The sequence below is a fragment of the Lissotriton vulgaris genome, chromosome 3_1 (assembly GCF_964263255.1).
Source record: "Lissotriton vulgaris chromosome 3_1, aLisVul1.2, whole genome shotgun sequence".
Classification (NCBI taxonomy): Eukaryota; Metazoa; Chordata; class Amphibia; order Caudata; family Salamandridae; genus Lissotriton; species Lissotriton vulgaris.
Window position 1 is genome coordinate 888,017,643 of NC_141689.1, and position 13,917 is coordinate 888,031,559.

Below are 13,917 nucleotides of genomic sequence, written 5' to 3' on the forward strand. Positions count from 1 at the left end.
CTAGAATACCAGAACTCATAAAAGAAATATTAATGTTTGAACTACCCAACAAATATCAGCAGATTGGAGAGGATGTACAAACAATTCCAGTCTAAGGTCACCTTACCTTTTGAAATCCTTAGCTAAATAATAATATTAGAGTAATGAGCCACATAATCACTCGAATATGGTTTGCTCTTTGTGAAAGAACAACATCCTCAGATCCATAGCTTCTAGATGTTTTTGAAACTATATATTTAGTTCCTCTCCTTTTCTCTCACTTGCTTCTCAGCCAAACCTCATGGCAACATTACTTACCTACATCATCGTTCTCTAAAGGCTGGGAGCAGGCCACCCTCTGGGACAATGGAAGAGGTTCCTCACAAAGATTCTAGACATAATCGCTAGTTTCATTAATTTCTGTTGCAAAACAACAGTAATAACATAGATATGTTCTATGTTTTATGCATGTAAGGGCCTTGCTAAAACAAACTGATTACAAAAATAACTTGTATTTAATATAGCCTAAATTAAACAAAGGAACGAGATTTCCTTTAGTATGACAATTGATTTTCAGATAGAAAATATCAGAAAAGGGCAGGGTATGTTCAATTTACATATTTAAGGATTTGTCATTTTACCTCAGTATTGCCCTCAAGATTATTTGTCAACAGTGTTGCATTGGTGGCAGTGGATTTCAAAATATTTCAAATATAGACATGTCTTTACATGCATGCCTTACTAATCAAAGCCTCTTGTTGTGAACGCTTCATTAGACCATCAGAGCAGTGTACTTTTAGTGAATTTAGGATATTTCACCTAATTCCACACATGAATTTCCAAGGGGCATTGCTTTACCTTTTAACTTATCTTTTGATAGAGTTCTAACTGTAAAAGAGTGTTTCTTTTCTGCATTAAGATATCTTTATTGAATGGATAAACATGGAATATATGTGCATGGTTGTGGCATTCCAGAACACTTACAGAGAACATGTTTATAAAACATATTAAATACATCTATAAAGTCTGTATTAGCTGAATTTGTTTACAGATTTCTTCATTCAAACTTAATATAGGTAGAACTTAGAAAAAAACAGTTTTATCCTCATAGGAATTTGTCAGCCTAATAATAAGAAACCAGAAAGATTTACTAGGGCCAGATAAGAAGCATTAGAGAGGAAACATAATACTATCACTTGGATGAAGCTGGAAAGTTTATTACTTAATAAATCAGTTCAGAGTCACCTGTTTAAAATAATGTAATTTCTCCTCTCGTGTGTAGGATGTTTTCGATATTTCCTTGACGAAAGATTCTGGAATATTGCATTATTATGGGCACCGCTGAAACTCTTAAGGTGTCCGGTTGTTGTCCAAAGGGGAAGGGTTCTTATTTTTCCAGTTTTCAGGAATGATACTGATAATGTGACTTAGGCCTTCACTTTTTGTGAAATGCCCTCTTGTGGGAGAAATAAAGTCAGAGAAAGACAGAAGATGTAAAAGGAAGGTGATTAAACTACAAAGAGAGCATACATTTTAGTTTAAAAATTAAGGCTTGGCTCAAGATGTTAACCCAGCAAATTACCTAGGGATGGCCCTCTTTCCACCTCAACGCATTCTAACCCAATTCCAGAACTCCATTTGAGGCATTCATGAAAAGAGTCATCATTGTGCTCCCCGCCATTCAAATTTGAAATTTAGGGTGGCACTGTCTTGCATTTCAACACTGAACATGTTCTGGGTATCATGAGTGACTGATTCCTGTCCAGGTTATTCTCAAAGACTTAACTGTCTAAACCTCTTTCGGTATTGAGGCACAAGCGTCTTTCAGGTAATCAATTTTGAGGAGTGGGCTGTCAAGCTGAAGTTCAGAGTGAGAACAGCAATGTCTACATTATCATATTTAACCTCAAGGATGTATCACTGTACAGTGGTTCTAAACTTTTTCGATCTCCAGGGAGCGATCTTTCAGCCAGAAGAAATGTTTGAGGATTCCAAGCTCAGGAATGGCACTCTTTCGGAGTCAAAAGTCTGTAAAAGTAATGAACTTCACTGACAAGCCTTTCACTAAGTTGTCTCCAGAGGTGTCCAAACAAAAAAAGAAGCCTACTAATCAGCAGCACCCTGCTTGAAATATTCATACTATGATGAGACAGAGAAGTGATATTTCCAAAGAAGTTATTCTTCACATAGGACTATGAGGCCTGAATCCCAGTAGGAAACCTAGTCCCATAACTGTCTCATTCAAGGGTATCCTTCACTGATGACATAACATTCCATGTTGGTCTAGCCATAGGTGCTGCAAAATTGAGCATCCCTACTAATATTGTGATCATCAGTCAATTTTAAGACCTTTCAACACTGGCCACAGTTGGAAACTCTCTGGGCTTGCTTCAGCCTGCTAGCACAGGCTATAGATAGAGATTTTTCACACATTTGCCATGATAACAGCTAGATGTTATCAAAAAGTATAGACCTCATCTATACCTCCTTTGTCTACTTAGTAAGAGGAGGAAAGTCAACAGATGAACACAATTGGCCAGAAAATATGTGACTCACCATCCACTACCAAAAAGACTATAACTGCATTATTATGCTTTAAGGGGTGGGACACATCTTTGTGGAAGTGCATGTAAGATCTGCAAATGGATCTGCCCTAAGATGGAAGACCGAATATTCAAGCAAGTTTAAGTATAGGCATGTTGATGTCTCAATGTTTTCTTAATGTATCAACAAATGTTTCTGGCTTGGAGGCCAAAGGTTTTAAAAGTGGTTATAGTAATTGTGTCCATGATCCATTCCTCTTGGTTGAGGGTAACAGGCTTGAGATGTCATGCTCAACAAAAGATCTTTTCAGGAACTAATGTTTCTCGTGCTGATGATGACATGTATGGCATTTTAAACACGTCATTAGATGCCAACTACCACCGCTATCATTTGCTGCAAGTTTTCGGGTGAAAGCTACCTCCATCAAAGGCTTCACCTTTTTTTGTGACTGTATCACTGTCACATGAATTAAACAAAGAGACCACCAACGTTCAGCTTCAGTGCAAAATCTGCCAAAAGTTCAAGTCCCCACCTGACGGCATTCTACCATGAATGTCAAGGCAGTTTTGACTAGATCTTCTGTAGCAAAAGGTTCTGCCTTTTCTGCAGCATCCATAGAGGAGGCTGTTTCATCATCTTACAAAAATTAAAGAATATATTGTTGCTTTTATGTGAAATCTCTACAATTGTAGTAGAGACTTTTCTTCAACTTCAAAACAACAAACAAGTGGGTGAAGGAAGCGAAGTTCATAATCATACTGTTACATCAGATGTTCATTCAACTTTATCTTAGGTGCCACAAGACATATACTTTCATATTTAGATAGAAAGGAAATATCTTGAATGGCTGATGGCAAATCATTTTCAAATTACAATCCTTTCATTTGGCCTTTAGTGTCTCCTACATGCCTTTTTCAAATTCATGAACACAGCACATTACTGGACATAAAAACCAGAAGGCCTTTTCCAAGGCTTCTGCTTCTAATTTCCAGCCTCGATACACTGTTCTGGTGCTCCAGAACAAATTGGAAGAATGTACAATTCAGTGCTTGGGAGTGACTGTAGATACTGAAAATAGTTATACAGTAACCTTCAGAGGAAAGACTCTTTCTAACTTAAATATAAAGCATGGTCAAAAATGTGTGATTGCCTCGCTCATGGCCTCAACAATATCATATATTCTCAAACTCCATACTTTTCTGCTTATTGAATCAGGAAGGTCAGTTGAGTCAGTGCTTCAAGAGCTGTGAAAACAGGTTAAGGCTGTCATTTGGCCTTCCTTTCTCACCAATGGGGATGTTGGCACAAGAACATGATATATATGAAATGTTCTCTGTGGATTGCATTTGGTGCCTCTCTCATAGGATGGGGAGCTTGCATGGATCATCTTTAGATACACGGAAGACTGTGCCAAAAGCAATCCACTTGCTACATCATTTCATGTGATTTGAAAATGATTCACCTAGGCCTAAAGTTCTTTTATCCTTCTACAACTTTAAGTTGGCACTCTTTTAAAAGAACAATACAACATCTATGTACAGTTCACAAACTTGAAGACCACAAGTGATCTGTCATCATCTGATTGCTCGCCTACTCTCAGTACCCATCATTCTGGTGTCTAGAATGCAGAAGATACCTGCTCAAGTCCTTAATTAAAAATAACTGGGTGCTAAATGACTACTTTTTGATTAGCACCAATAGAGTGCTCCTCCCTTAGACATATTCATAAATACAAACAACATGGGGAAACAACTGCACTAATGTCCTAATCGATTTTCCGAAATTTGCAAACCATGAGCTTGTGAACAGATCGTACATTTACTAGCCACTATTTACTGTTGTTTATACTTTATTCGATATAAAATATCATAAAAGTATGAGCAACTTGGTTCATCAATAAAAAATCCATCATTACATACAACAGGTAGCAATATACACTTATCTAAAATATACATTAAAAAGTATTTACAATAAAAACCATATAAAACACATCTCCTACAAAAAGCAGTGTGGATACAGCATTTATCTCTTGACAACCTAACTCTTGTTGTGCCTTAGCAGCATAGTACGCGTTAACCAGGCACATCCCAAATATGTTGCTACCCCACAAACCATGGTGAGGAAAGAGGCATCAGTTTTAAGGTACGTAACCCCACCCTGTAATCCTTAAAACCCAGATTTTTACAAATAGATCTAAGCCATGACCTCCTTGCAACCCTGTAGGCTGGGCAAGCAAAGAGGAAATGGGGAATGGATTCATTGGGGGGCCTTTCAACCAGGGCAATTAACAGATGTTAAGCTGGGTTTTTTCCAGCCTGCTACCAAGTCGTTTAGCGGGAGGGTTCCTAACCTGAACTTCAAATAGAGCATTCTATCTCATGGAGATTGTATAAAGTCGAGATACTGTTGTAATTTGTCGTCAAGCTTATGCTCCAAGAACTGTTCAGAAAGGATCTCCCGGTTGGGTTTACGGGCCTCCTCTCCTTTCACCCAGTCCCAATATGCTTTCTTAATAATTTGCTTTGTTGGTGGAGTCTGTCTAGCCCATGCCTCCCCATAGCCAATTTCTATTACCAACTGCTTTAATTTACAGATCCATTTGTTCTTATTTCCTGTATCTAAATTGATGATCTCATTCAGTGCAGCGGCATAAATGGCCAGTTCAGGGGTGTTTCTTACGCGCACCCAAAAAAGTAACAGACGCAATCTTGCAATATCTTTGATGGAGAGCTTTCCCAAGTCCTTACGAAGTGGAATCAGTGGGGTAGAAGGCGGAAGAGAAATCAAACCTCTGTTGAACTTATTTTCTGATTTCTCGAGGTCACTGATGTTCTCAAACCCCCATAATTCCGACCCGTAGAGTGCTGAAGGTAATGCTTTCCCATCATAGACCACGAGAGCCGGGGCTACTGGTCTACTGATGGAAAGCCGCTGTTCTCTTAGGATTGCCCCTGACACCCGCTTGTGGTTAAGGAGCATTTTGGCCAAATGGGTGTTCCACTTCATCAAATTATTAACCCGAATACCCAGGTAATCAAAGGACTCAGCAATGTCTTGTGGCGTGCCATTGAGTGTAATGCCATTCCTAAAGCGTTTGGATGGGGATAGTGTCATCAGTTTTGTTTTACTAGTTTTAATCAATAGCCCCTGTGAGTCGCAAAACTGGCTAAACCTATCTAGCAATTTTTGTAGGCCACTTAAACTTTTTGACATCAAAAGAGTGTCGTCAGCGAAAAGGAGGGTGGGGGATTTCTTCCCGGCCAGGGTTGGAGCATCTGTTGGGTCCTCTCTCAAATGGTCTACCACCCCATTGACATAGAGAGAGAACAGAGTTGGAGCCAGCACACAACCCTGGCGTACCCTCCTGTTCACCGCCACCCTTTCTGTCAGCTGTCCCTGGTTACCTCACCTGACTCTAGCGTAGTTACTCTCGTGGAGGCGTTTGATGAAGTCAAGAATCAAAGGTGGGAAACCTAAATCAGACAGCACCTGCCAAAGCTTGGCACAGGGAACCAAGTCAAACGCGGTCTTGAGATTGATAAAGGCCAAATATAAACTGTCTTTCCCAACGACCACTGCTTTCCAGTAAATCATTTAAAATCTAAAGACTTGATCCATCATGCCTACTTTTTGTCTGAAACCTGCCTGGAAATGCGAAAGCACGCTACCATCATCCATCCACGACCTTATCCTCATAAGAAGGACCCTGCCAACCACCTTCTGTATTACGTTGATTAAACTAATCGGCCTGTAGTTGGCAGGTTCCTCCCTACTCCCCTTTTTGTATATGGCTACCACCTCAGCGTCCTTCCAGGAATCCGGGACAGATGGCCTCTAGGAATTAAATTCATTAAAAGCAAGATGAAATCAGCCCACAATTTTGATTCATGCCAAAGAAGATCACCAGGAAGACCATCGGAACCCGCCGCCTTTTCTGAAGCTAGCCCAGCTATAGCAAAAGCGACCTCATTGATCTTAAAATGTTCAGGTGGTCTAGAACCATCGTACGATTTATCTAATGTGGGGCCCTCCGAAGGCGATGGAAGCTTCTCACTATAAAGAGGTGGGGTACTACCAGCGTCACTATACAGGCCAAGAAAATGTGCATGCCATTGTTGTTCTGTGATATGGTTAGATATCGGGTCGGCTCCCTTCCGAATACCTTTGTCAATTAATCCCCAAAAAAAACACAGTGGCATCTTTCAGTTGGGTGGCAGATTTGAGTTCCTGCCAGTGGGCTTCTTCCCAAGTTCTCTTAGCTTGCTCAATAGCCCTGGCGTACCCTTTCCTAGCTGTTCTGACTGAGACCACAGACCTCCCGGCCTTCAGAAGACTGCTCAAGACCTGGCTCTTCGACCACTAGCTGCAGCTGCCCCCCTCCCCCCCAGCGCCTTGAGACCCTAGCGGGTAAGTAGTGCGCTCTACAAATTCCCTGATTGATTGATTGATTGAGGAGGGATTATTAGTTTGTAAGGCCACGGATAGGGTACGTCTCTTTTCCCTATATGCAGCTGAGTACCACAAATTGGAAGGTCTGGGGAGTTTTTTCTGGTTACTAGGCTCCATAGTGGTAAAAAACGTGCCCAGCCTTTCTATAGTGTCTTGGTAGAATTTGGGAAGGGGAGAGTTCTGTACTCCCTCAACGGTATTGCTGAGCAGTTCAAGCTCCGTAGACTTCTGCTCTATGAGCTCTCTTATGCTGCACAGTTTGTCCTCCTCATGTGAAACCTTATGCCATTTAAGGCGACGGTTACAATTGGAGGGGACTACCTCTTTTGTTGACAACCTCGCTACATTAAAGGACTTAGTAACAGCCCAGTTATTGCTCAATTGCATGCATAGGGGATTGTGGTCACTATCCTGGGTCGATTTGACTTCCATGTCCAAGAGATGGCCCCAGAGCCGTGTGTCCAGCAGGATATAGTCGATCAGTGATGGGCAATTGGGCCTGTTATATGTATTGGCCCCACTCGGATCAGAGCGTGTCCTGCCATTCACGGCTCTTAGATTATACTCCAGGGTTAGGGCGTTCATTTGGATAGCCCTTTGTGTCCACTTCTTAATTGGGGCTAAACTAAGGGAAGGAATTGCTAATTTGTTGTCCTGCTCCCCAGTGCCCAATAGAACCTTATCAAACAGGGGTTCATATGTACAGTTAAAATCACTGGCAACAATGGTAACGGAGTTGGGAAGAATACTGGACAGCTCAGACTCTAGTGCTGCTATGGTTGCAGATGATTGAGCCCCAGGAGACCCTCTAGCATACACGTTAAATATCTCAACGTTGGGACAATTTGTAAAGCCTTTCACCGTCAGGTGCAAGATATCGTTTGAGGGGGTAGTGTGCATGGTGGTTGGCCAGTTTAAAGAGATGTTTAACCAGATATGAAGACCCCCCGATGGGCGGTGCTTTTTTCTCTGAACTTATGGCTGGAATAAAATAAGTAGCAAACCCAGGTTTATACAAGGGAACCACACTCCATGTCTCCTGGAACAAACAGATATCTTGAGTGTGGATAAAATCATTCCTATCTGGCAGCAACAGTTTTTTTTGTAGGCCTGCTATATTCCGAGAGAGAAAGAGGATTACCCCTGAATTACTTCCCGCAGACCATATAGTCCTGTCATCTGCACATCTTGTACAATCAGCGATTAAGCTCCCCCTCTCCCCTCTCCCCTCTTCCTAGCCCCCGACTGCTTGGACAAGAGGCCTCTTCTTCGCTTTTCCCCCCTCTACTTCAGTGCAAGGATCTGGTGACAGAACTACGTCCAGTCAATCGACTGAGCTCAGTCCAGACTCTCTTCCTTCCCTATCAGACGACCATAGTGGCGAACTACGAATCTGTATTTCAGAATGCTCTGGGGGGAGTACGGAACTGAAGTGCCAACAGGGTCTCGGCAATTTCAGTGTTAAAAACCTCTATCTCAATACAGTCAGTCTGCGAGCTGCCCCTTGTGATCCTCCTTACTTTCGCCACATCCTCCCGTATTACCGACCTGCATCCCCTTACATATCTTTACCAGTGTATCACTTTATTATGAAGGGATTCACGGCTTTCAAAACTTTGGATACTCATGAGTTTTGGAACATTGGTCAAGTAGATTGTAGGGAATGTGGATGTTCCCACCTAGTGAACCCGATCGAACCTGATTGCTCTGGCCTTCCCTGACAGGAGCGAAGCTATGGAGACCTACTTTGGGAGGGTGCCGGACTAACAAATTTCCTCTTTCTCCCTGAGCTATGCCCGTCTCAGGATATGAATTGGGTTTTCTATGTGGAATAGACCTTACTGTGGGGACCTAGGCATGGGTCACTTGTCCTATCGCTGGCCTGGTCCCAACCGCCTTGGAACTCCCTACCACAAACCCATTACCTGAGCTAATCGGAATGGGTGGTATGGAAGGAGTAGATGTACCAGGTGGTCTATACATGAGCAAATCTACCTTATCTGTCAACAAAGCCAATTCCCTTTCAAGGAGTTCTACTCTTTGTTGTAGGGCGATATTTTGGGAGCCACAATTACTGCAGTTTACTGTGCTTGCAGAAGGCTCTGCCACGTTTTCTTTGCTCGAGGTGCGAACTGTGCTGCCCTCATCGATAGATTCTAAGACTGCGAACCTGTTCGAGCGCGGTAGAGGGGCATTTATGCAGTCCCGTTGAATCCCCTTGGTGGTAGCTCCTGTTGCTTCTTTTTGACTTTTCAATGTGTAGAAAGGTCCTAGAGTTTCCTCTGCTGATCTATGTACTTCACAAATGGTGGGCATTTGAGGTGGTTTCTTGCTAAAAATTGCGGGAATTACTCTTCTCTGTGGCTTCGCTAACGCTATCGCATCATCAAGTAAATTAGTATTGGCAGCTGAGGTAGTTGTATTACTGGCACCCAAAACCTCTTCGCATTCATTCACAATGGCTTCAATCCTTGTTAAAACACAATTACTAGTCGCGTGGGGTACTTTCTTAGCTTTTTTCCCTCTTTTGCTTAGAAGCGGTCCCTCACCCTCCATTAGCTTCCTCTTTACCATTGCGTTGATTGCACTAAACACCAGAGCAGAATACACAATTCACAATTTTAAGCTTGAATGTGTAGCCAGTGGAGCCCAGGCTGATTGCTACAAACAGTACCTGTGTCCATATGTCCGCAGTTCAAATGGAAGAGAGGGGCCAGCCCTTTCTCTTCCTGGCGATGACGAGCTAGGGCGGGCCCGCCCTTTGCCCGGGCTTCGCCCGGCACACGCCCGCACGCGTCCCACGTAGCGGGAGATACGTACTGTTAAGTACAGGCGGGGGAGGGGCTAATCAAGTCTCAGGTGTTCTCCGTCGCTGGGCTGCTGGGACTTGTAGTCCAGTTGGTCCAAGGAAACCTCACTGCAGGCAGGGGGACGGGGAGCAAGCTGGCAATCTCCCTCTGCTGGGCCCCCAACCTGGATCACGCAGCGGTCCTGCAATCAGCGCTCCTCCTCTACGCCCCTCCAGCAATTTCCATTGCGAAGCGGCACCCTTCCGACATCACAGTGCGCCCGGCGTGCTGTCCCAAATTCTCCTGTGTTAACCCAGTTCAACTCTCTATAAATTCACGCAATATCACAGATGGGTCTTCGTGTTGCCGGTGTTGTACAATACTGGTATCCCACTATTTACTGGATTCAGACTTAAGGACCGACAGCCAGGAGGATCACGTCTCAACTAACAAAGTTAAACTGCCATGCACTGATATTGTTACTGCTATTTTGGTAGATAGATGTCTGGCTCGCTGTCAAAACCATACGAGGGAACAGTTACCACTTAAAATGTGCATACAGTGACGTTATCAGGCCCGGCTCCAGGAATTTTTATTTGGGTGGACCAAGGATGCATTTGGGTGGGCCACTGCGGGCTCGATTTGTCGCATATATATCTGGGCAGGCCTGCTTCAGGGCCCTCCTTTATCTCTTATTAGTCTTACAAGGCCCAGTAAATATTATCACTCTCATAAAGTGTTTTTTCCATGTAATGTTCCTTTGATGGGAAGGGGAGGTTTCTGAGGTGGGAGTATCAGGCAAGTGACACTTCTCGGGCTCCCTCTGTGCGAGCATTCAGGAAGAATCCCTCTTCTTTACTTCCTCCACCTGACCCCGGACTCTGCAACGCTCTCCCTTACAGGCTTGATTATCCACTTTTCTACCACTCCTCTCCAGTGCACCTTATCTCACATCTGACCTTGGGCCCCAGCCCCATATCAGGCACCACCGGGCTCCACTTTCATTTTTCACTTTAAAAACATTAGAAAATCACCTTCTAACTTAAAACATTGAATATAGCAGTAAATATAATTAACACGCACTTTAAAGTATGTTCCACAGAAGATCTTATGACCCGACTGCTAATTAAATAAACAAAAACAGAAAGGCTATGACAGAGACGGCTTTAGCGTATTTCGTGGGGGTCAAGCTTTACTGATAAAAATATATATCTGCTCAAACATACTCATTTTACCAATATTAGAATAATGAAAGACTGAGGAAGTTCTAACTATAGCACAAAACAAAAAAGCGAAGTTCTAACTATACCATTCATGTTTGTATGCAGCTCTTTCGTGACAGTTCATTGGTCACTGTCTTAAGTTAGGATTGTAACTTCTGAACTGCAAGTAACACAAGGATCTCTATGACAAAGGCAGTAACCCACTGAGCTTCCACAAAAATGCAGTTCATCTGCATTTAAAAACTACTAACAGACAAATGATTGCTCTCCAACAGGATCATTAATCACCAGCGTTATCTTGGCATTTTGTATTGTCTTATTGTTGTCCTGCATCAGCCATGATACTGATAAAAACTGTTTAAATGAAGCACACGAAGTATGTGTCCTGCTGGTCCTGTGCAGATTTTAAAAAGAAAAACAAATCGTAACACATTCTCTTACCTACTACTCCATTAGTCAAACTTTGTGTCACAGCCTGATGTGATAAGCCGCTGCAGGGGTCAGGAAAGGTGAATAGGAACAAACAAACTTATTTTCTCCTGTGCTGCATAGAAAAAGAAATATCCACGCAGCAGAACAGTAGGCAAAGGTGACAGTTAACAAAGAAAGGATTTGTCGCCTTTGCCATGTGGAGATGAAGAGGTTAAAAAATAAACAAAGCCTCGTTGACATGTTAATGGTCTTTTAAAGACCTGTGAAGTACTCGCTGCAATAATCTCTAAAACCCTCTGTGTGTGTGCAGCCGGGAAGCTGTCTCAGCCCAGGCGCACACACACACAGACAGCCCTTTGAGCCCAATTACGTTGCGTCTGCCTTTAAGCCCTCACTGCGAAGGCCAAGGCTCATGTTTGGGTGGGCCAGGCTCATGTTTGGGTGGGCCAGGCTCATGTTTGGGTGGGCCTGGCCAACCCGGCCCACCTGCTAGAGCCGTGCCTGGACGTTATCCTTGTACCTTGAATGTGGGGTGCTAAGCGATCGTGGAGAAGTGTTTATTGTAGAAAAAGACACATTCCTCAAACACATTTGCTACTCAAACATTAAGGTGTCAGAAATAGTAAGTGTCTTCATTATGCAAACAAAATGCAGCCTGATGTACAAGGCCGAAAAAAGCAACATTATATTCCAGAAGCTGCAGGGTACATTTACCTTTTTCCACTTTATTTGAACAAATGCTTACTAACATATTTGCACGGTCATGGCGAATGTAATAATGTCTCTTATTCACCACTGCTAAAAATGATGTTTATTTCTCAGATGTAATGAGCTGCTTTCATGTCTAGTTTATCATTGAATTAATAAAAACTCTTAATTGCACTCTTACCGCTTTTCATATATTTGTTTTGTGAGTGAATACAAGATTGTTTGAATTTGGCTGTGCAGTATTTAGATTTTCTTTTTGTCTCTCTTTTTCTCCTTCTCTCCTTGTGCTAGTTTCATGGTTGTTTATTTGTGCAGATGAGGGCAGTGAAGTTGAAAGCGAAATAGATGAAGAGCTGGATGAGTCTGGTGAGCCGCTAGCCAAGAGAGAGAAAAGTGAGCTGAACCAGGCTTTTCAGGTGGGCTGCATCCAACCCGTGCTTGATAGCGGAGTACAGCAGAACCTCCTGACCCCTCTTCACAGTGAACACATTGTCACAAGTACTCAGACTATCAGGCAGTGCAGCACTACTGGAAACACGTACACAGCTGTCTGACCACACATGGAAGAGTTTTAAAAAACAAAATGGCAGCAACACTGTCAAGGTGGACTTTTGACACATATGAAACAGAATATGCCTGAAAGTCGACTGTTGTCAAATTCAGTTTTGCTGACTGTTTTTTTTTAACATAGGTTGTGAAATGTAAAAGGGTGTCTGTGTTTTGGCAGATCTACCGGAAAACGGAAAACGTTATTTCATTTCATAAACCAATCATTTGCCTGTCTCATCATGAACTTTTATTAGGTTCAGGAAGGAATATTGCTGAGCTCGATGTTGATATTTTCTACTCTTCTAATTTAATAGTAATTTAAATATTTTCTGTAGCATTTTATTATATATGTTTTAATGCTCTGTGTTAGTCATGGTGTATAATTTCTCATGTGTAGGATTTAGATGCACTTTGTAAAATGTCAGAAAAAAGTATGTTTTTCTAATTTACACTGGAGGCAGACTCATTTAACAGCAGAAGTATTGTATTTATTGAAAGATTGATTCCTTCAGTCGGAATATGATGCTATGTTGATAATTGTATCGCCATGCTATGGAAAGTATTGGACTGGCCAACTTTGGTCTGGACCGTTCGGGCATGTCCATTTTCTCTTTCTCAGCAGAGAAGTTAGACTGTCAGCATTTATGAGTGCAAAGAATAGTATAGGTTTGCCGCCCAAATCAGAAATGTATGTACTACATAATGCATCGGGCAAGTGAGCGTTATAAGATAGAGTCTCTAGTTTGTGATTGCACTGGCATACCCAAACTATCTGATATCAGAGTACTACTGATTCTGTTTTGGAAGCCAATACCTTCTGCTGTTAAGTGGTGGCAAAAACAATATGTGAATTGATTTTTTTCAAAGACTATACTAAACAGGATGTACAGGAATCCATTACACAAGCAGTTTTATCGTTTAAGGGTCTTTTTTTGTATCAGTAGTTTTTGCTGCTGCTAAAATACTGTGTGTGTGTTAATATATGTTTGTATGTGTTTATATATGTATATCTATGTATGTATATATATATATAATATATATATATATATATATATATATTTATATATATACACACACACACAAACACAAAAATAAACTTAATTTGTAGAATGCAAGGAATGTAGCAACCTGCATAGTGTTTCCTAAAAAAACTATTAAAATCTGGTTCTTAAAGTAGGTAGATTTACATGAAGAAATAACAGAAATAAATAAATAGGGCAGTGTAACTGGCACACCTCATTTTG

General features: G+C 41.9%; 1 protein-coding gene across 1 annotated transcript in view; it reads left to right on the plus strand.

The window, feature by feature from the left end:
- The window catches only part of RFX3 (regulatory factor X3), a 688,772-nt gene extending 675,006 nt beyond the window's left edge, over nucleotides 1-13,766 (plus strand). The window contains exon 18 of the mRNA XM_086961210.1: nucleotides 12,440-13,766. Coding sequence (XP_086817336.1) covers nucleotides 12,440-12,678 — 239 coding nt within the window. The 3' untranslated portion in view covers nucleotides 12,679-13,766. The remainder of the gene's footprint in view (nucleotides 1-12,439) is intronic.
- The last annotated feature ends 151 nt before the right edge of the window (nucleotides 13,767-13,917 follow it).